The sequence below is a fragment of the Mya arenaria genome, chromosome 14 (genome assembly GCF_026914265.1).
Source record: "Mya arenaria isolate MELC-2E11 chromosome 14, ASM2691426v1".
Lineage (NCBI taxonomy): Eukaryota > Metazoa > Mollusca > Bivalvia > Myida > Myidae > Mya > Mya arenaria.
The window spans coordinates 50,609,635-50,631,776 of NC_069135.1; the positions used below are offsets into that span (position 1 = coordinate 50,609,635).

Genomic DNA, 22,142 nt, shown 5'->3' on the forward strand with positions numbered 1-22,142 from the left:
ATCTTTATTAAGGATTGTTGGGATATGAGCGAGGTTTAATCTGGTTTAAATCCCCAGTAAATTTACATTTTACTGTCCGTTCCAAGGCGGTACCTAAGAATTCTTGATAAACATACCTATTTTTTATATATATATAGTATGTTTGCACTGTGCTGTTTGTGGAGTTTTGTGCTGTTCTTCTATGTTTCTTGTCTGTGATTTTGAAGTAATGAAAAGCGTCAGACATTTCTTAAAGTGGAAAGCAGGGGTGAACCCAGGATTGGATATTTCGTAACCGTTTGACTTGCGCCCCTTCAAAATTAAAATGTTGAAGGGGTTGGGAGGCCAGCCCCCTAGAAAATGTTCACAAGTTCTAGCCCGAAATGGAGCATTTTTGACGTTTTTATATACTCTTTACCTCCTTTATTTAAATAAAAAGTTACCTTTGGCGATTTTAGGCGGCTGGGGCGCCGGGTCCGCTCCCATTGAATCCGTTAATGGAATTTGTCCTATAATCGACATCATGTTAAAACGGCAAAACTTGCTCTTCTTGGTATATATTTCAGGTTTATACCATTCGTAAGAAATATTTAATAAATCATACAAACGAAACCCGTTCGCTCGATATCGCTGGGCTCGATTTCCTCGTTGGCTGGAACTGAACGTTGAGAACCAATTTTGTTTTACTCTTTGTAAGGATGCGCGCTTGGCTCGATATTCGCGAAGCTCGTCCGATCCCTGGGCTATCGAGCCAACGGTTTTCGACTGTACATTTATTTTCTCTTCTGGTTTATAAGACAACCTTAGAAATGTATTCGACCCAAACAGATGTGAATTACAGTTGTCTGATGACGTCATATTATATCAATATCAATTGAAAGGATTTTGTGTCCAGAAAATAAAACACTTTTATTTTTACCGAAAATAATTTAAAATGTTTTTATTGGGCCCTTCAAAGATTGCAAAATATGGCGTTAATATTCAAACTGTTCATAATTTTATGTATGATGTGTTATCGGTTGTTATTTTTTGAACGTATTAGAAATCAGCCAACAAATACTTAAAGTATACCAATTTTATATGTTGACCGACAGACATCGACATTTAACATTAACGTCAGGCACCAATAAATATATATCCTATACAGTCGAACCCGTTGGCTCGAACTCCAAGGGACCGGCGGAAATACCTCGAGCCTAAGACAATGCGGGCTAAGCGGGATGGTTTACTTTCAGTATAAAGAATCGGTCAGTAACATCTAGGTCGAGCCTACGAGGAATTCCAGCCAAACGAGTTCGAGCCAACGGTGTTCGACTGTATATTTTATCGTTAATTGAGCAATTAACATGCAAGATAAGACTCATTTAATGTGCTTCATGTATATTTCTGTATATTTCTGTTTACTCTACCAACGCTCTGACTAGGACATTATTTTTTACTGAGTGCCACTTTAAAGTGACTCGCCTATGTTTTTGGACCAACAATTAATTTTCCCGGTAATGCATCTGAAAACACTTATTTTATCATTATTTTACTCTATGAAATACAGATATAGCATAAACAAGAAGTTTAACTTTAGTGGGGTTGAAACCCACGCCCGTAAAGTAAAAGTAGACCGAGTAGTCCACACTGCCACCTGGACTTTAACAAATGATGAGGATATGTTGACCTGTTAGGGATACATTGATAACATCACATGACAATCAACAAATCACGCAACACCCCATAGCTGTTATGAATTTTTAACTGCATTACGACAGTGTGGTCTTCAAAGACGATATTTGAGCAAATATCAACATTTGCTGAAGGGTTCAGGCTCTTTTTTTCTTTTTTTTTCTTTTAACACTCCTTATGATTTGCCACACTTTATTTCATAATTAAAAAAGTGCATTTTACAAACCATGAGTGAGTCCCTTTTAAACAGAGTTGGGCCTTAAGGTCTATTATATTATATAGATACTAAATTGCGATATGTCTTTTTGACAGTTAATGACTTTCAGGCCATCGATTCTAATAAGCCTGTCTTCTTCAAAGACGTGACTCAAACACTAATATGTTTTTTCCCAAACAATGTGTTAAATGTCATCAGAAATTAAGCGTTAAAATCTGTACAGAGTTGTCAATGCATTTATGTTTGAGAAAAGATGTATATATATATATTTTGTATATATTATGACATTGAAAAATATCGGAAAGATGTGGCTTGTTGATTTGAGTTACGTGTATTGTTTTGTTTCATAAACATATGATGATGATGATGATGATGATGATGATGATGATGATGATGATAATGATGATGATGATGATGTTGATGAGGATGATGATGAGGATGATGATGAGGATGAGGATGAGGATGATGATGGCGAAGCCTCGAGTGAAATATTTACTTTTGGTGATCACAGGGTATATTGCTATTTACTGGAAACGGTTTTTTCTTATTTTATTAAATGCCTAAAAATGGAGATGTCATTTAATTATTTGTTTTAGAAAAAAACGCATATTTGTATGCACACGTAACGTCATTTCGGAAATGGCGTCGTTACCCAAGCCCTGCGCGCGCTGACGTTCGATTTGAGACTGACAGCGGGCTAAACTTTCAACACAATGAAAAATATACATTTGATATTTTGCCTGTTTCAAACTGACAAGTATACATGTACTTCCAAGTCAGAACTGACCATATGCATGTACTGCAAAGTCGGAACTGATCACATGCATGTACTGCCAAGTCGGAACTGACAAGTATACATGAACTGCCAAGTCGGAACTGACCACATACCTGTGCTGCTATCTCGAAACTGACTGCATATATATACGGCCAACACGGAACTGACCGCATGGAAGTACTGCCAAAACAAAACTGACCGCATACATGTACAGCCAACTCACAACTGAATCCATACCTTTACAGCAAACTCGGAATGGAAAGCATACATGTACTGCCTACTAGAATCTGACCGCATGCATTTACAGCCAATTCACAACTGACTGCATACCTGTGCTGCTATCTCGAAACTGACTGCATATATATATATATATACGGCTAACTCGGAACTGACCGCATGAAAGTACTGCCAAAACAAAACTGACCGCATACATGTACAGCGAACTCACAACTGACGCCATACATTTACAGCCAACTCACAACTGACCGCATACCTGCGCCGCCAGCTCGAAACTGACGGCATACATTTACTGCCAACTCACAACTGACTGCATACCTGCGCTGCCAACTTGGAACTGACTGCATACCTGTACAGCCAACTCACAACTGACCGCATACATATACTGCCAACTAAAGACTGACCACATACGTGTACTGCCATCTCGGAACTGGCATCATACATGTACAGCCAACTCGGAAAAGAAAGCATACATAAACTGACAATTTTAAACTGACCGCATACCTGTACTGCACACTTGAAACTAACCCGTGTACGGGTACAGCCAACTTGGAACCAATATAGCCATCATTGAACTGACAACATACAAATACGGCAATCATTGAACTGACAACATCCATATACGCCCATCATATAACTGACAACATTCATATACGCCCATCATGGAACTGACAACATGCATATAGCCATCATTGAACTGACAACATACATATACGGCCATCATTGAACTGACAACATACATATACGCCCATCATGGAACTGACAACACGCATATAGCCATCATTGAGCTGACAACATGCATATACGGTCATCATTGAACTGACAACATACATATACGCCCATCATGGAACTGACAACACGCATATAGCCATCATTGAACTGACAACATGCATATACGGCCATTATTGAACTGACAACATCCATATACGCCCATCATATAACTGACAACATTCATATACGCCCATCATGGAACTGACAACACGCATATAGCCATCATTGAACTGACAACATACATATACGGCCATCATTGAACTGACAACATACATATACGGCCATCATTGCGCTAACAACATACATACACGGCCATCATCGAACTGACAACATACATATACGGCCATCATTGAATTGCAACATGCATATACGGCAATCATTGAACTGACAACAAACATATACGGGCAGCATTGAACTGAAAACATACATATACGCCTATAATGGAACTAACAACAGGCATATAGCCATCATGGAACTGACAACATGCATATACGCCATACGGCCATCATTGAACTGACAACATACATATGCGCCCATCATGGAACTGACAACAAACATACACGCCCATCATGGAACTGACAACATACATATACGCCCATCATGGAACTGACAACATACATATACGCCCATCATGGAACTGACAACACGCATATAGCCATCATTGAACTGACAACATACAAATACGGCAATCATTGAACTGACAACATCCATATACGCCCATCATATAACTGACAACATTCATATACGCCCATCATGGAACTTACAACATGCATATAGCCATCATTGAACTGACAACATACATATACGGCCATCATTGAACTGACAACATCCAAATACGGCCATCATGGAACTGACAACATGCATAAACGGCCATCATGGAACTGACAACATGAATATAAGGCCATCGTGGAACTGACAACATACATATAAGGCCATAATGGAACTGACAACATTCATATACGGCCATCATGGAACTGACAACCTGCATATACGGGCATCATGGAACTGAAAACATACATAAACGCCTATCATGGAAATGAAAGCATAGATAAACGCCTATCATGGAAATGACAGAATCCAAATACGGCCATCATGGAACTGACAATATGAATATACGGCCGTCATGGAACTGACAACATGAATATACGGCCATCATTGAACTGACAACATGCATATACGCCTATCATGGAAATGACAGCATTGATAAACGCCTATCATGAAAATGACAGCATCCAAATACGGCCATCATGGAAATGACAACATGAATATACGGCCATCATGGAACTGACAACATTCATATACGGCCATCATGTAACTGACAACATGAATATACGGCAATCATGGAACAGACAACATGAATATACGGCCATCTTAGAACTGACACCATGAATATACGGCCATCATGGAACTGACAACATGAATATACGGCCATCATGGAACTGACAACATGAGTATACGGCCATCATGGAACTGACAACATTCATATAAGGCCATCATGGAACTGGCAACATGAATATACGGCCATCATGGAACTGACAACATGAATATACGGCCATCATGGAACAGACAACATACATATACGGCCATAATGGAACTGAAAACATTCATATAAGGCCATAATGGAACTGACAACATACATATAAGGCCATAATGGAACTGACAACATTCATATACGGCCATAATGGAACTGACAACATACATATACGGCCATCATGGAACTGACAACATACATAGAAGGCCATATTGGAACTGACAACATTCATATACGGCCATCATGGAAATGACAACATGCATATACGGCCATCATGGAACTGACAACCTGCATATACGGGTCTCATGGAAATGACAACATTCATATAAGGCCATAACGGAACTGACAACATTCATATACGGCCATCATGGAACTGACAACCTGCATATACGGGCCTCATGGAAATGACAACATGCATGTTCGGCCATCATGGAACTGACAACCTGCATATACGGGCCTCATGGAAATGACAACATTCATATACGGCCATCATGGAACTGACAACCTGCATATACGGGCCTCATGGAAATGACAACATGCATATACTGCCATCATGGAACTGACAAAATGCATATACGGCCAAAATGGAACTAAAATCATACATGTATGGCCATCGTGGAAATAACAACATTTGTATACTGCCATAATGGAACTGACAACATGCATATACGGCCGACATGGAACTGACAACATTGATATACGGCCATAATGGAACTGCATGGATTGCCAACTCGGAACTGAGAGCATACACGTACTACCTACTCGGAACTGACTGCATACATATACATGCACTGCCAACTCGGAATTGACCGAATACATATATTTCTAACACGGAACTGACCGCATGCATGTATTGCAAATTCGGAACTAACCGCTTACATATACTGCAAACAAGGAACTGACAAATGCCTCCATTGCCAAGTAAAATTATAAGCTTGCAATCTTAATTCGTGCCCTTATTTGCATTCACATTAAATGGATTTGATGGCGGGCTTTTCCACCAATTTTAGAGTGCTTTTATTTTTTACAGTTTTAAATGAACTAATATGATGTCATGGTGTAATGCACATGCTGTCCATAATACTTTTCACCATAAGTTTAACATGTTTTAACTCTTTAATCTTCGCACGAAAGCAATTACATGTACCAGCCAAATGCATACAACTCTGATAAGATGTCCACATGTTATCATTCGTTTGTTTGCTCATGTCAATGAGTTGTTTATATATTTACTCACTTATCAATACACATATTGATTTACTGTTTGCCCAGAGGGATTGAACCAGTTAAAAACAATTGTCTGCATATTTCTTTCTTATGTTTTTCTCAATATTCATATAATTTACCGTTTAAAGCCTTAGCGCAGTTAGTTGTAAGCTTTAAGGTTACACCATATAAAGCTTTAGAGCGGTCTATTCAATGCTTTAAGGTTACACGGTCTAAAGACTTACAGCAATTCATTAAAGACTTAAATGTAACACCTTCTAAAGCCGTAGAGCAGTTTATTCAAAGCTTTAATGTAACACTTTCTAAAGCCGTAGAGCAGTTCATTTAAATCTATAAGGTTACACCGCATAAAGCCTTAGAGCAGTTCATTCACAGCTTTAAGGTTACAACGTCTAAAGCCTTAGAGCAGTCCATTAAAAGCTTTAAGGTAACACCGTTTAAAGCCTTAGAGCAGTTCATTCACAACTTTAAGGTACACCGTCTAAAGCTCTAGAGCGGTTCATTCAAAGTTTAAGGTTACACCGTCTAAAGCCTTAGAGCAGTTCATTCACAGCTTTAAGGTTACACCGTCTAAAGCTTTAAAGCGGTCTATTCAAAGTTTAAGGTAACACCGTTTAAAGCCTTAGAGCAGTTCATTCACAGCTTTAAGGTTACCCCGTCTAAAGCTTTAGAGCGGTTCATTCAAAGTTTAAGGTTACACCGTTTGAAGCCTTAGAGCAGTTAATTATTTAAAGTTTTAAGGTTACACCGTTTAAAGCCTTTAAGTTGTTTACATGATGCTTTTAAGTAATACCGTTCAATGCCTTACAGTGCTCCACAAAAAGCTTAAATGAAGCACCGTCTAAAGCCGTACAGCTGTTCATTCAACTCTTTACAGTTACAACGTCTAAAACCTTAGAGCATTTCATTCAAAGCTTTAAGGTAACACCTTCTAAAGCCGTAGAGCAGTTCATTTAAAGCTATAAGGTTACACCGCATAAAGCCTTACAGCAGTAAATTGTAAGCTTTAATGTAACACCGTCTAAAGCCTTAGTGCAGTTAATTATTTAAAGTTTTAAGGTTACACTGTTTAAAGCCTTTAAGTTGATTACATAACGCTTTTAAGTAACACCGTTCAATGCCTTATAGTAGTTCACATAAAGACGCTTTAATGAAGCACTGTCAAAAGCCCCTCGGTAGTTCACGAACAGCTTTAATACAGCACATTTCACAGTATCGAGCCCCAGTATGTCTGCACATTTTTCCATCCTGTCACATTTGGCACCAAACGGGGAACCGTGGCTGTCCGTGCACTTAATGGGGCGCCCAACGGGGGCCCATGGTTGGACGTGTACTTAATGGGGCGCCCAACGGAGGATCATGGTTGACCGTGTACTTAATTGGGTGCCCAACGGAGCACCATGGCTGAACGTGTACTTAATGGGGCGCCCGAAGATGGACCATGGCTGAATGTGTACTTACTAGGCGCCCAACGGGGGACCATGGCTAAACTTGTACTTAATTGGGCGCCCAACGGAGCGCTATGGCTAAACGTGTACTTGATTGGGCGCCCAACGTGGGACAATGGCTGGTCTTGTACTTAATTGGGTGCCCAACGGGGAACCGTGGCTTAACGTGTTCTTAATGGGACTCCCAACGGAGCGTTAATGGAGCGTCCAACCCAACTTGGGACCGTGGCTGAACAAGTTCTTAATGAGTGTCCAACGGGGGACCTTGACTGAACGTGTTTTAATGGAGGGTCCAACGGGGGACCTATGCTAAACGTGTTCTTAATGGAGCGCATAAAGGGGGACAGTGACTGAACGTGTTCTTAATGGATGTTCAACGGGGGACAGTGGTTGAACGTGTTTTAAATGAGCGTCCAACGGGAGACAGTGACTGAACGTGTGTAATTGAGCGTCCAACGTGGGACCTATGCTAAACGTGTTCTGAATGGAGCGTCCAACTGGGGACAATGGTTGAACGTGTTCTTAATGGAGCGTCCAACTGGGGACAATGCTTGAACGTGTTTTGAATGGAGCGTCCAACGCGGGACAGTGGTTGAACGTGTTTGAATCGAGCGTTCAACGTGGGACCTTTGCTAAACGTGTTCTGAATGGAGCGCCTAACGGGAGACCTTTATTTAACGTGTTCTGAATGGAGCGTCCAACTGGGGACAATGGCTGAACGTGTTTTAATGGAACGTCCAAAGCGGCACCTTTGCTAAACGTGTTCTTAATGGAGGGTCCAACTGGGGACAATGGCTGAACGTTTTCTTAATGGGACTTCCCACGGGGATGAATGTTTTTCTTTCTTCAATTTTAGTATATAGCTCTAAATAAACACATGTCAAGAACAATTAACACCCAACGTTACAATTCGATATCATTTTGGATCTGACCGATACCGTTTCACCATTTAAATTAACGGATACCTTCGACAGTTTTCGCTAACAACGATGTCCTCGAAAAACAACAATGCTAAAATATGCCAAAACACTTCGCCTACTTTCCATCGAAAACAACCTTGGATGTATATGAACGGTTTACAATCTCAGAATCTTCACATTTTACTACAAGTGAATCGCGTTTTTATTTCAAATTAACACGAATTACTGCTACTAATGAATGTGAACACTTCCGAGGCCATCTTCTACGCAATGATCGCCCTAGACAAGCGGTATAGATCTCAGCCAACTTGAGTGAGATAAGCTGGATTTCGGCTATGCGCTCTACTTAAATGTATTTTATTCTCTCCTCAAGGTATACTTTAATATCATTTCAATTATTCAAGTTGAATGGTAGTTTAAAATATGAAGAAAACCTTCAAAATGAAAGATAATTTACCATCTTTAACCGAACTCGTATTTAACGAGCGGCGGTAAGCGCACGGGCGGTCACATGAGCCCTCAGATTCGACACAGGACTAAGGCAGGGAGGTTGGGCGTAAAAATGACTCAGATCTGTTCATTTTCATACATTCTATTCACAATTTAAGTCATGAATTTATTCAATTGTCAATAATTATGTATCAAATGTTTACCTATAAATATGAAACTACATGTAAATGTGTCTCTATCACGCCTAGATAAAGTGTAATCTTCAGACTGTCAGTTTGAATTAATCTAGCTGAGTGTCGAAAACTGATAACCAGCGATACAGTGTCTTAAAATAAAGCAAAACTCTTAAGTAAAATGATATCTAACTCTTTCAAATTATCAACAAAGTAAATTCACTTATCAGGAACCATAACAACTTTTAAATTTGAAAACCTATCGTAAAACAATATGGAAAGTCCATAGGGAAACCACAAACTTACTCCGTGTGTGTATACCACGTGATAAATTGTGTCATAAAGTCTACGGAAGGCAATATTTTGATTTGAAAGAAGATTTTAAACAAAGTTAACTTTACTATTTCTTTACCATTTTAAATGAAATATAGCGCAGTCTTTGCCGCTTAAGGAGCCTTGCCTTAGTTCGGTCTTTTACAAGAGTTTGATTGAGAGTTTAGTTTTTTAAACACTTCCTTTTCAATATACGGCCGTCTTACGGAGCACTGTCAAAAACATTATTTTGGAAACAGGTTTGCGAAGTGTTTGATGAAACTAATGACCTTATCAAATTTCGGTAATAAAACAAATGCGGGGTTCTTTAAGCGGCATAGACTGCCTTTTATTTCATAATAAATTGTGTAGTTAAAGAAAACTTATCTTTAATTTAAGTCTTCATTTTAAGCAAGATGTTGCCGTCCGACGTCGCATTTATGACGTAATTTATCACTTGGTATACACACACTGTAATTAACAAAACATATGAATATTAAAATGGTGAAGATATCGTCAAAGGACAGATATCTTGCATAAATTGATCGAGTCTTTTATTAAATAAACGGTAAAACCCGCACATATCAGGGGTGCGTTTCAGATAGATTTTACGATCTGCCATTATCGTAAATTTACGATCGTAATAACGACCAACTTAACGATAATCATAAAGGCGTTTCAGAAACGTCTCGTAAACTCTCCGGTCGTACGTAAAAAATAACGATAAAGCACAGCGTTAAAGCGAGTGACCCAGTCTGAAGTGAAATGACGTTACGTCACTTTGACCTGATGAGCGCACCTGTCTTTTTTAATAATAATAATAATAATTATACCGATAATCTCTTGAAGTGAATCAATTAATGAAACTCTCCTTTTTATAATGATTGACACAAATGATACAAACTCGTGATCTCCATTCTGATTACCCATCTGCTATTTATGTTACAATTGTATCTTAAGTACATCGTCATCCGGGATTTTTTGTGATGGAGGCAGTGGCGGGTTTCGACGCTCATTTTAATATTTGTGTAATTATTATGAAAATTGGACAACAACAAATTACGTTTTTTTCAGGCTGGTGATTTTACTTTAAATTCGTCTTTGATAAGTGAAATATTATAGTATGCGTAATATGAATGTTGTGTAAAGTAAATGCAAACGTGCAGCATGGTGCTGATGATGATAGTCACGATGATGCGACGACAACGGCAATGATGATTTAATAATAATAATGTGACAACGACACTATAATGATGATGCGATGACAACGATATTGATAATGCGACGACGACGACTTAGATGATGATAATAATAATGATGATGCAACGACGGCAATGATACTAATTATGATGTGACGATGACGACAATGATCATGACGAGATGATGATGCGTAGATGTTGCTGATGATTGATGATGTGGATGACGATGAAGGTGTGAAGTTGGTGGTGTCTGTGGTTGTGGTAGGTGCGGTGGATAATGATGAGGATGATGATGACTGATTCCGATCATCAACAACCGGCCTTAGTTCAGATAACGAGTAAAGTTCATACGCACCAAAACTGTTATGTTAAGAGTTATTGTATTGGGAAACAGTTCGAAAATACATTGACTGGTTGGATTTTTTGTATGAAGACAATTCATAAATCCATCTTTATTGTGTCAATTGTTGTAATAACAGTTAAATAAACAGCATTTCAGATCCATTCAAAATACATGATAAAATCTACATTTGCAGACATGCTTCAAATACACAAAATGACTAAAAGAAATATAGCTATTTTACAAGTTCGTCTCATCAAAACACATTCAACAAAAAGTATCTTAACTGGTGCAGATTGTCATAGTGTTTAAATGTTCAGAGTTTCATGCAAACATTATCTATTATCTATTTCAATCATGTTATGATATACCCTGGAGTATATACTTTATGTAGCATTCTGTGTTTATACATGAGCCAGTCAAAGTAAAAAATAAATGTATTCAGAAATATCGAAAGATTCACTTAAATTCTATAAAAAGATAGTATGAATGTTTACATGATCAGCCATTGTAGTGTGTGTTTCTATATATTAATAAGTTTGAATAAATGTATCATTAAGATAAGCTTATATAATTCACAAACATGTACAACTGGATATACACAGTTGAATTTGTATAAATATACATATATATATATATATATTTGAAAAATCTAATGCTAATCGCTTTTAAATGCAAAGTCAAACTTAAAATAAATATAAGAAATTTCATTTCAAATAATGAAGGTTACACAAATGCCTCACTGCCTATTTAACAGTTAAAAGTCTTATGTTGTGTTGTGTTGGGATATGCAATTAATTTCAGATTCTGTGTCAATATATCTGTAATTATCTGCTTGGTCTGGTATCTCCAGTGTATGTAGGTATAAAATTCTGTTCTGACAAAAGTCTCCTAAAACACACTGAAACCTTTAAGGTGAGTATCTAGAAGACTGACTGTGAGCATATTCTAGATGTTTGAAACCTTGTGATTTCTCAGTGTCCTGAAAAAGACAAAAAGTTACAAAATATTGTTTAATACAGCACAATATAATACTTTTTTGATAACGCCCTTTAATGGTTAAACTACAAGTAACACATAATTTACATTCCCATATTTCAACTGAAATTGTTTGAATATTTTATGAAAATTATTGTCTTTTAAAAAATAAGTAGGGTTTTTAAGAAAACATGAAAAACACCATTCTGGTCACATTTTATTTCTTGTTTAATGTTCATATAAGTTAAATAACAAGTATATTGAACCAGTTAACTGCTCAAAGTAAGATGCCCAACATTGTATCAAATTAATATAAAATTCATCTTATTGTATTATTCATAACATTGTTTAATATCCTATTGCATTTTATCATTTCCTACCATTGCCAGCTTGAAGCATTCCTGATAGTTTTCTATCACCAGCCTGAAAAAATTAACTAAAACAAATATTTAACAAGAAACAAAACACTAAAAAATGAAAACATAGAATATCAATAAGCATCTGTACATAGCCTGTGCATTAACTGCAGATACATAATATGGTTTTAAGTTTAATTTCTTCATAAGTCCTTATGACAATGTGTTCATATGTTGAATATACCTCCATTATTATTCATAAAACCAACATTACAATTTAATTCCCTTTTCCATACCATTATTAAACAGAGGTCAACGAAGAGCACAGTATTTTCCACCAAGACCATGACACTTCTGTTGGCAATTTTCATTTCAGTTTTTATTGTACACTTGGCATTAAATGGTATGACTGAAAAGGACAAGATTTAACCTTTGTCAGTTGAAAACTCACAAAGTGTACATTAACATATACTACAAAGTTCTACATAAACCATAGGATACCTTACTAAAACAAGTTTCAATTACAAGTAAAGGTGAACTTAAATGATTACATAGTCACCTGAAAGAGTCCATGGTATTAAAGTATCCAATAATCAACTTGTTTGTTGTGACAGTGTTGTTTACATTACTGTACAGTATATTTACATATTTAGCATCAGTTGTAGATGTGTAAAAATAAGAAGAAGAATTATGTTATATCATGACATGATAAAATGGTAACACTGTTTAATAATTCACTGACTACATGCCACAAAGGCCGGTAATATTACAACAAAATATGTACAGGCATTTATTCATCCGAATTAAAAACCATCCGAAATAGAGGAATGTTTAACATGACATATTAAAAAGCAATGAAACCAAATCAAATTCTACATCATATTCCATGTTTTAGATGTACACAATATCAGCACATTACATAGATATAACAAAAAGCTTACATCTTCTACTGTTAAAATCCTTTTTTGACAGAACGACGGAAACATTTTCATACTGTTTTCAGCTATTTTTAGACATAGTTTGAAAATTCCACACCAGCGAACATGCTATACGCAATATTAAACTCTCAAATGTTGATAAAAAGTAAAAGTATACTTTGATATGGAGAAAATCTTCATCCGCCATCTTGATCGTTAAGTTAACGAGTGCCTCTTACCGGTCGTAGGTTTACGAGCAAAATTAACGATAAAGCAGGTGCACGTTGTGTCTCTGAAACGGTGCCGATCGGTAATTTTGGTCGTACTACCAAAATCAGCTAACGATCGCCTTAACGATCGTCTCTGAAACGCACCCCTTGTATGTTAATATGTCGTTACTTCATTTAAGGAATGAATTGCGGTGTTGATGTCAATATCGGGGATATGAACGCAATTGGGCTGGTCAAAGTACGCGTGGAGTTCTTCGGACTCCACACACTTTGACCAGCCCAATTGCGTTCCTACCCCGATAATGACATCAACCCCGCAATTATTTCCTTATATAAACACCAATAGTTCATTATTTCATTTAAGAATTGTTAAAAAGGGGACCTGCTGACACATTACAAACAATAACAAGATCAATAGTTTTCATGTATATTGTTATGCGATGAATTGCGATCCGAACATATCCGAATATGTTGCGTTCATCGATTGATAAACGCAATTGCCGAAAGGCAGTTCATTTAAGGAAAGGAAGTTGAGGTGTAAATATTTGGTTATTAAATCAGTTAAAGTACAGAGCTAGACCATTTTAATGAACCAATAGGTTGATAATTATGGAACATTCAAATGACACAATGTTTTTCAAAACAAGCCAACAATATAAACTTTGCCATATTTTATTCCGAAAATAGGCGCATATCCCATTGATTTGTGTACAGCAAAATAAAAGGAACATGATTAAAGTAATAAATAGCTAGCTGAAAATATTTTTTTTCAAATTAAATGAAGTATCAATGTAAAGCATAATTATTATAAGTTAAATCGGGACAAAAACTCATTAACTTATAGCAGGAGATGAACGGAAAATATCGTAACATGTACGCAACAACCGGCATGCAAGCTGATTTCCGGTATGTTTTTTTGGTAGAACCCGTTACGTATGTATCACGTTATATATTCATGGTCATGTGATTTGAATGGTGGCAGTGATTACTGTACCACAAGGGAAGTAACAATTTGATTTGTTTTGTCCAAGGTTTCTATGGAAAATGACCGAAGTGTTCCGAATGTTTTAAAATATAAAAACAATAAGTTATGTAATACAGTTTTTAATTTTATTTTGATTTAAATTGTGTATTATTTCACGCTAAAAAAATGAAAAATAAATAGAAGATAAACTGACGTATTAATTTGGTCAGTTTACAGTTGTATTATACAACAGTTTGATTGCCACGCCATTTATTATAAAAGAACAATGTTTGAATATTGGCGATCGGTACGGTGAATGTTTTTGTTACTTCTGAAAAAATTATAACAAGAAAGTGCAACAGAAAGTTAAAGCAAGCAAAATGTTCGTGCACAATTACCGGTGTAAATTGAATTTTGACAATAATGCATTGGGTTACAGAATAATAGTATGTGCAAGAGTATTGTTTAACTCAACATTCATTCAATGATTATATAATTATTATAATGATAAAAAAAATGCTAGCGGTAATGTTTCCTATGACAAGGTTAAAAATATACGAACTACCGATCCCATTTGTTACTGCAGGTAATAGGAAACACAGGTGTTATTTTTGTTGGCCTTAGTGACAGTTTAATTGCTTTAATCAGAAAAATACACGTGTATTATAGTTGTAGAATATTTATATACAGTCGAACCTCGTTATGTCGACTTTTTCGGGACCTAGTGGAAAAAGTCGAGATAACGAAAAGTCGACTCATCCGAATTACAAAAAATATATCCAATCCCAACACGTTTCAGTTGGATTGTACGATGTTTACATCCACAATTGAACGGTCTTGTTAAATATTTTCGTCATGAAAACAGCAAACTTATTCTTGAAAAATAAAGTGAAACAAAAGAAGAATTATTTGTGTCAAATTTATTTCTATTACATTTATGGATCACATAAAACACATATAAAGCCACAATTGCATACATTTGTACATTGTAAGATTTTATACCGGGTCCTTCTCTGAATTGGTCGACCAGAGCGGGGAACTAACATTTGATATTTTGAAGTTATTCTTTCTGTTCCCATTAAGGATTGATATCTAATCAATAAAATGTTCATGTTTTATACAATACCAAAGAGCTTGAGCAATAAATGTCTCTTTAATTAAATACATAAACAAACAACTTTAATTATTCGCACTTACCAATTACATTTTTGTATCCCCCAATTATGACAGTTTGTTATATTGACACGCACGGTATTTTGCGACATGCCGCAAACCGTCATGAATATTTTCACACCTACGTCTTGATCTACAGTTCGACATAAAGAACATGTGTGAAATACGAACACTGGGACTGAAAAACGAGGTCGACATAGCGAAAAAGTCGAGATAAAAAAATCGACATTAACAGATTTATTTTATAAAGAATAAGAAGGAATAAATTCGGGACCGGAAAAAAAGTAGACATAATCGGAAAGTCGACTTATCCGACGTCAACATAGCGAGGTTCGACTGTATTTTAACAAATGTATTTCAATTATTATGAAACTTTTTACATATTAAATATCAGTCGAGCTTTTAAATGCTTATCAATATAATCCAGTCACCTGACCTATTACGTTGGCGGGAGATAAGTTGTTTATCTTACGTCCTTGTTGGAAGTGAAAGGCAGGGAGAGGACGTTTATAAGTTGTAACCCTATATGTTACAGGACTATGGCATCGAAGTTTGAATCCTCCATTCAGAGGAGCTGTGATTTCATCCATGATTTCGCCTGTTCCGCTTGTGAAGAAGATGGATTGAACACGGAAGCTCAATATTTCTGTAATCAGTGCATGAAACATTACTGCGATAATTGTGTTACAAAACATAATGGCTTATACAAGAGACACACGGTACTCGACCGGAAGGACGTGAAGAAATGGGCAGCAGCACCAGGGACGGTGGACGTCCTTGAGAGATGCAAGAGGCACCCCGGGGAGGCGCTCAAGCTGGTCTGTGGTGACCATGACCAGCTGTGTTGCCATGTGTGCATTTCAATTGATCATAGGTATGTTTCAAAGACGGTTTAAGTTAAAATAACACAATCACAGTATTTAAACTGATCAAAAAATAGTTTAAGCATGCTTCACATTGTCTCCGGTTTATACAATCACAACAAAATTGTATATTACATATGTGTATTATTAGACTGTGCTAAATTTTTATCCGTCAACACTGTCAACAAAGCCTTGCTAATGCACCAGTCAATTGTAACCACGCCCCCTCCAGGTTCGGGGGTATACCGGGGATAGCCGGGGAAATGGGCCGTGTTTTTACTTTCCAGGTGGCCCCGCAGTGCCGGGTGTCTGTGGTGGTTTTGTCTTCACGCCAACTATAGCGGGAAATTGGACTTAGCTTTGGTCCCTTGGGTGCGGGGGCATTTGGCGGTGGGGGGGGGGGGGGGGGTTACCAGCAGATTGTCCTCGCAGGGCGGAAAATTTTCCGGGGCTTGGCTGAACCGAAAGTCAAAATCCCCGCTATTCCCCGGACCTGGGGGCGTGGTTACAAATGACTGGTGCATAACTATAACACATTTGTTTACTCGTTCATTATATATCACCTGCAGATCGGGTAGGGAGGGTGTCGAACTCACCCCCTCTGAAATCCTCTATGTTTTCTTTTTATTTTATTATAGTTGAACTACTAAAATACCACCAAAGTGCACCATTTGGACTAAAATTGTCATTTCTTTTATTTATTTTTTTTATTTTTATTTTTTTTGTGGGGATCATTTGACCCCCAACTCCCTGCCCCCCCCCCTTCCCAGCACTTCCAACTAAATAGATTTCGCTTTTGAGGGAGATGGGAAAGTAAAAAGGTTACGCCCCTAAGTAGCGCCCCATCTAACGTCGAATCCTGGATCCGCCCCTGTATACATATATAGACTCGTTATTCGTGTCAGATCTTATATTATGAGACCTTTATTCAAATGGAGAAATATTGAGAAACACTTTAGTACTCTCTATTAACTCACGATGATTTGGGCAAAATTTCTAGCTGTGCGGTTTGACTAGATGAATATGTCGTGCACGTACATAAAATGACACTGTAAATAGCATATTAATGCGTAATAATTATGTTCCAACGCATTCGGAAATCCTCGGCCATTTTCCATCAAAAACAATCTCGGGAAGTATATTGACGGTTTACAATGACCGAATTCTTAACATTAAAGTAATTTGCAAGTAGAACGCGTAGTATTTCAATTCAGCAGTTAAACTGTTGGGAATCTTAATTGTCTTTACAATAATATGCTTCACTGACAATTAAAAAAACTTAGTGATTCAAAATACACGCTAAACACAACGATTCATTTTTACTATTATTTATTTTTTACGATCTACTCCTACTGATGTACCGACATACATCCGAGGTTGTTTTCGATGGAAAATGGCCGAGGAGTTCCAAATGGTTCTAATGCTCTTTATTATTTCTCAGATAGTCAAGGGACATAACTCGACACATTCTAAGAGTTATGAGCTTTACTACAAATACTGCCACTGTTGTTCGGCGACTAATGGTATAATGAATTTAAACTCTATGCGACTTATGGTATACAGAATTTGAACTGTATGCGACTTATGGTATACTGAATTTGAACTGTATGCGACTTATGGTATACTGAATTTGAACTGTATGCGACTTATGGTATACTGAATTTGAACTGTATGCGACTTATGGTATACAGAATTTGAACTGTATGCGACTTATGGTATACAGAATTTGAACTGTATGCGACTTATGGTATACTGAATATAAACTCTATGCGACTTATAGAATACTGAATACAAACTGTATGACGTTAAATGAATGAATTCGCAAAACATCGTCATAACAAGAAATCTAAGTTATTTTTTAACCAAGCCTTTCTTCTAAGAAATGTTATTATAAATACTAAGACTTAGACTATAAAGTAATTTATGCTATTAGCCTCCCAACATTCCTATACATGTACCATTTACCTTTCAATTTAGATATTAATCATCTAGTATTTTTTAAACATATGCTATGCTTTTATTTGTCTTTACTTGTCTTTATTGTTTTTTACTTTTAATATGCCATATTTCATTCTGTCTGTCTGTCTGTATCGCTGTCTGTATGGCATTCTATATGGCTGTCTGTATGGCCGTCTGTCCGTCTGTCTCTCTGTCTGTCTCTTTGTCGGTGTGTTTGTCTGTGAGTTTGTCTGTGTGTCTCTCTGTCTGTCTGCCTGCCTGCCTGTCTGTGTGTTTGTTTGTGTGTCTCTCTGTCTGTATGCCTGCCTGCCTGTCTGTGTGTTTGTCTGTGTGTCTCTCTGTCTGTGTCTCGGTCTGTCTGTTTGCCTGTGTATTTGTCTCTCTGTTTGTCTGTCTGTGTGTTTGTCTTTGTGTCTCTCTGTCTGTGTCTCGGTCTGTCTGTTTGCCTGTGTGTCTCTCGGTCTGTGTCTCGGTCTGTCTGTTTGTCTGTCCGTATGTATGTCTGTCTGTCTGTTTGTCTGTGTGTTTGTCTGTGTGTTTGTCTGTGTGTCTCGGTCTGTCTGTATCTCGGTCTGTCTGTTTGCCTGTGTATTTGTATGTGTGTTTGTCTGTGTGTCTCGGTCTGTCTGTTTGTCTGTCTGTATGTCTGTCTGTCTGTTTGCCTGTGTGTTTCCCTGTGTGTTTGTCTGTGTGTTTGTCTGTGTGTCTCGGTTTGTCTGTGTCTCGGTCTGTGTGTTTGCCTGTGTGTTTGCCAGTGTATTTGTTTGTGTGTTTGTCTGTGTCTCTGTCTGTCTGTCTGTTTGTCTGTCTGTATGTATGTCTGTCTGTCTGTTTGCCTGTGTATTTGTCTGTGTGATTGTCTGTATGTCTCTCGGTCTGTCTTTCTGTCTGTTTGTGTGTCTTTCTGTCTGTTTGTGTGTCTTAATGTATGTCTGTCTGTATGTATGTCTGTCTGTCTGTGAGTATGTCTGACTGTGTGTCCTTCTGTCTGTGTGTGTCTGTGTGTGTGTCGCACGTGCGTGCGTGCGCGTGTGTGTGTTTCTGTGTGTGTTAGTTTGTGAGTGCGTGCGTGCGTGTCTGTGTGTGTCTGTCTGTGTGTTTTTGCCTGTGTGTGTCTGTTTGTGTGTCTGTCTGTGTGTGTGTGTGCGTTTGTGTCTGCGTGCGTGCGTGCGTGCGTGCGTGTCTGTCTGTGTGTCTGTCTGTGGGTCTGTCTGTCAGTGAGCGTCTGTAAGTGTGTGTGTCTGTCTGTGTGTATTTATGTGTGTGTGTGTATCTGTATGTATGTGTGTGTGTGTGTGCGTGTGTGTGTGTGTGTGTGTGTGTGTGTGTGTGTCTGTCTGTCTGTCTGATTGTTACAGACAGTAATGCATTAAGGTTGTAAGACCCTAATGGGCATCATTTCAATCTATGATCAGCTTGATATTATCTTAATGTGTATCATTTACGCTAAAAAATGGAACAACGATGTTTTAAAGCAAAATCAACAGGTTCTGGAAGAGGACGACGAAGACGACAACGAAATATAAGTATTTAAATTTATGTGACTTTAGAAGAATGTTATAAACAAGCGTCTTCATAAAACAAACATATGTGTTTCCTTCTTTCGTTGCAGACACTGTTCATCAATACAGCACATTCCAGACGTTGCAAAGGACATCCGCAAAGATCCCGGGTTTCGACAACTACCTCAACAGGTTGCTGTTCTTAGGAAGCAGATAGAAGATATGAAAAACGACCGAAAGAAAAATAGTTCCTCATTGAGGAAGACTCGAACAGCCATTGTTGATGAAATCCAAGCAATTCGTAAAAAGATCAACGACATTCTTGACAAGATGGAGAAAACAACCGTTCAAGAATTAGACCGTCTGGTAGCTGATCAGGACATGTCCATTAAGAAAGATATGGAATCCTGCACACAGATGCACGATGAATTAAAGAACATCATAGATGACATACAAAGCATAGACTCATCAGGCGAACCACCCCTTTATATTGGTTTCAGAAAATGTGAAGAAAAAATCAAACAAGCAAAAGAAATTCTGCAAAACATGTCAAGTGTTGTCAAATACGATTTAACTTTTCGTAAGCATAATGGAATAGAAGATAATTTGTCTTCGATGAAGACATTTGGAGAGTTAAATGAATGGAATGTTTTTGGTAAACAACCCCTGATATCGCTATTCCCCCGAGATCATGTATTCGGTATCAAAGGTTACAAGGAGTACAACGTGAAGATGAGTTCAGACAAAGATAAATGTGATATTCTAGGGATATGTGAACTGCCTGGTGGAGAGATTGTTATTACAGACTTCACCAACATGAAAGTGAAACTCCTGGACCAGGAGTACAGGGTTGTCGACCACTGTGATGTTCCCAAATATCCATTTGACGTGTGCCACATTGGTTGGAATGAGGTTGTCGTTTGTGTTAACAATAACGACGGTATATGTGAACTTCATTTCATTAACATTGCAAAAGGTAAACTTGTGACTACGAGAAAATTAAGTTTATCCCACAGATGTTACGGCGCAGCTCAGCACGGGAACAACCTTTACATTTCATCAAACACCGCGCTGTACGTCTATACGATGACGGGGAAGCTGGTTAAGAAGCTGTATGAGGACAAGTCCGGTGATAACACGGTGATGAGAATTGCCATCTGTAACGACGGGAAGACTATCTACATCACAAACTTCTCAAACAATCAACTTATCACCCTGGACAACAACGGCAACAAGCTGGCCACATTCACTGATCCTGACTTGGTGGCACCTGACGGAGTACACTCGACAACTGCTGGACACGTGTTCGTCTGCTGCTTTAACTCCAACACAGTGCTGCAGGTTGACCAGGACGGGAAGACGAAGTTGGCCACACAGGCAAGGAAACAAGACGGAGTGCACCACCCTCAAGTTTTGTTCTTCAGCAGCCGTACATCCTCTCTGGTTGTCGCCGGAGAGAAAGACACGCTCCTCGTCCTTAATGTGCGATAAATAATAGATCCAATTACAAGTAGCCAAAAGACAATTATTATAACTGATTGTTTTTTTACTTTAACTTTTTCTCGTAAGTATTAGCACGGATGAAAAATGTATATAATACAAGAATCATATTTGCTAAAACATACATATACCTATATATATTTTACGTATTTTATTTGCTTTTAGCTACATAGTTATAATGTTTATCGTGCACATGTTATTCAACTTAATGACTGTTTATTGTATAATGTTTTTCAAATATAGTTTATATGTTGTGTGTATGTATATATATGATTTATTCTTTATTTAATTTTGAAATAAAATATATAATACGGCCCGTTTGTCCATGTGCCTTTAAAAAGCTTCACTACTTTTACTACAACTACAAGAGAGCCAGTTATATGTTAACTATTTTCACTGGACACCTAGATGAAAATAGGTGCATTAATTATGCAGAGTTTCTTTAAA

General features: G+C 37.6%; 2 protein-coding genes and 1 long non-coding RNA gene across 3 annotated transcripts; 2 read left to right on the plus strand and 1 right to left on the minus strand.

Annotated features, from left to right (window-relative positions):
• Positions 1-11,874: 11,874 nt before the first annotated feature.
• On the minus strand, positions 11,875-13,590 carry LOC128218335 (uncharacterized). Its single transcript, XR_008258354.1, has 4 exons — positions 13,529-13,590; positions 12,884-12,996; positions 12,612-12,654; positions 11,875-12,235 (listed from the first exon to the last, which is right to left on the minus strand). It is a non-coding gene; the product is annotated as an uncharacterized LOC128218335 (long non-coding RNA).
• Positions 13,591-16,410: 2,820 nt separating this feature from the next.
• Positions 16,411-20,412, plus strand: LOC128216211 (transcription intermediary factor 1-beta-like). Its single transcript, XM_052922781.1, has 3 exons — positions 16,411-16,745; positions 17,304-17,308; positions 20,306-20,412. The coding sequence occupies exons 1-3, from the start codon at positions 16,411-16,413 to the stop codon at positions 20,410-20,412; spliced, it is 447 nt and encodes a 148-aa protein (XP_052778741.1).
• Positions 20,330-21,704, plus strand: LOC128218327 (uncharacterized). Its single transcript, XM_052925979.1, has one exon. It carries the CDS (start codon positions 20,418-20,420, stop codon positions 21,684-21,686), a length of 1,269 nt encoding a protein of 422 aa, XP_052781939.1. The 5' UTR covers positions 20,330-20,417; the 3' UTR covers positions 21,687-21,704.
• The last annotated feature ends 438 nt before the right edge of the window (positions 21,705-22,142 follow it).